The 2,195-nt window shown below is 49.8% G+C and overlaps 1 protein-coding gene across 1 annotated transcript in view; it reads left to right on the plus strand.

Moving 5' to 3' along the window:
• The window catches only part of EAH_00028440 (TPR domain-containing protein, putative), a gene marked incomplete at both ends in the record, with an annotated part of 7,862 nt that extends 6,733 nt beyond the window's left edge, over positions 1-1,129 (plus strand). The window contains 2 exons of the mRNA XM_013396308.1: positions 1-440; positions 678-1,129. The exon at positions 1-440 is cut by the window's left edge and continues 278 nt beyond it. Of these exons, the coding sequence (XP_013251762.1) occupies positions 1-440; positions 678-1,129 (892 nt within the window). The remainder of the gene's footprint in view (positions 441-677) is intronic.
• Between the last annotated feature and the right edge of the window lie 1,066 nt (positions 1,130-2,195).

The raw sequence follows: 2,195 nt of genomic DNA on the forward strand, positions 1-2,195 counted from the left end.
TCGACAAGCAGCAGTTTGCTGCCGCTGCTACATGCGGAGTAATCTTAAGACTGAAAGCACCCTAGCTAAGCACAGCACCATTATATTTGCCGATCCCTTCAAACCCCTTCCTGCTGCTGCTGCTGCTGCTGCTGCTGTGGGTGTGGGTGCTGCTGGTGGGGATGCAAACGCAGCAGCAGCAGCAGCAGCAACAGCAGCAGCAGAAAGAGAAAAGATAGACAGCAACTCACCTAGGGAAGTTGCTGCAGCAGCGGGAGTAACGTGTCTGTGGATAGGAGAGCTGCCGCTGCGGATAGCTGCTGCACTGCTGCTGCAGCAGCAGCAGCAGCAGCAGCAACAACAACAACAACAACAACAACAACAACAACAACAACAACAACAACAACAACAACAACAACCATCACTGGATGAACGCCCTAGAAACGGCGAAGGAGCTTGCAGTTATGCAAACCCCAAAAGATATAGGTACGCAAACTCTAAACCCTAAACCCTAAACCCTAAACCCCCCGGTCTAGCCCCTAAGCCCTAAACCCTAAACCCTAAACCCTAAACCTTATACTTGAAGGTCTTGCCTTACGTAATTTAACTGAGAGGGCTAGCAAGAACATATTGCCCCTATCGCGAGTCATATATTAGGGTTTAGGGTTTAGGGTTTAGGGTTTGGGGTGTCTCTGCAGAAAGCAGGATGACTCAAGCTACGCTGCTGGGTTTGCTGGCAGCAGAAGAAGGAGACCTTCCTGCAGCGCTGCAGCACTTTGCTGCTGCGATAGCGTACATCAGAGAGGCATTTGAACAGCAGCAGCAGCAGCAACAGCAGCAACAGCAGCAGCAGCAGCAGCAGCAGAGCCTGCTGCTGTTGCTGCTGCGGTCTGACTTTGTTGCTCGCCAAGCAATTGCTTACAGCAACAGAACCCTGCATGCAGCTGTACAGACTCCTCATCTTACTGCTTTAGAGGAGACAGTTAGTGCAGCAGATAAGCAGCTAAGACAAGAAATAGAGCGGGCAATGCAGCAGCAGCAGCAGCAGCAGGAACAGCAACAGGAACAACAGCAGGAACAGCAACAGGAGCAGCAGCAGCAACAGGAGCAGCAGCAACAGGAGCAGCAGCAACAAGAGCAGGAAACGTAGTAGTACGTGAACTTCTGCTGCACCAGTAGCATATAAAGCAGCAGCAGCAGCAACTGCAACAACGGAAGTAAATGCAGCAGCAGCAGCAGCAAATGCAGCAGCAACAGAGGTGCATGCTGCAGCAGCAGCTGCTGCTGCATGCATGCACCTCACTAGACCGCAAGAACAACTTGTTTGTTTCTTATCCTTTTCGTTTGAATGATATTTATTTAAGAGAGTTTTGCTGTCTCCTTCTCAGCCTCTCTTCTTCTCTCTCTTCTTTTGTTTGTTTTATAGTTCTTCTGTCTCCTTTATATCTTCTTTATATTCTTTGTGTCTCTTCTTCACTGTCTCTCTGCTGTCTCTTCTACTTGTGTCTCTTCGTTGCTGCTGCATGCTTCTTCTGTCTCCTTTCTTTTGTTTTGCTCTTTGGTGTTATTCATGTGTCTCCTTCTTAGATGTTTCTCGCTTAACTCGCGCCTAAACCCTAAACCCTAAACCCTAAACCCTCGAGAGCATAGCACCCTCTTGTGTGTCTATGTGGCGGGGAGGCTCTGCCTCCTGCAGCAGCAGCAGCAGCAGCACTAGAGCTGCTTGCTGCTGCTGCAGCTCTGCATGCGTGCAGCTTGCTGCTTCTTATGTTGCGTTCTGCTGCTACGAGTAAATGCAAACTATTCAAGGTCCTGCTGCTGTTCCTGCTGCTGCTGCTGTTGTTGCTGCTGCTGCATGCATTTAAACCCCCAGCAAATATATCGACATACGAGACAGCAGCTGTCTCCTCACTCTACGCTTCTCCTAACTTCTTTTGTTGCAACTGCTGCTGCTGCTGCACGTGTAGCTGCTGCTGCTGCTGTTGCAGCAAATACGAGTGCTACTGCCGCTGCTGCAGGCAGCAGCTTGCTGATCAGGTCCTGGCTGAAGCAGCAACAACAGCAACAGCGACAGCAGCAACAGCAGCAGCAGCAACAGCAATCTACTTGTGTGGATATGCGCGAGCTGCCTGTACACCTCGCCGGTGTACAGACAGCTCGCGTTGCAAAGGGATAACAAACAAAAAATGTTTGATGAATAAACAAAATATATTAAC

The sequence above is a fragment of the Eimeria acervulina genome, genomic scaffold (genome assembly GCF_000499425.1).
Source record: "Eimeria acervulina Houghton genomic scaffold, Eah_scaff250, whole genome shotgun sequence".
In the NCBI taxonomy this organism is placed as follows: Eukaryota; Apicomplexa; class Conoidasida; order Eucoccidiorida; family Eimeriidae; genus Eimeria; species Eimeria acervulina.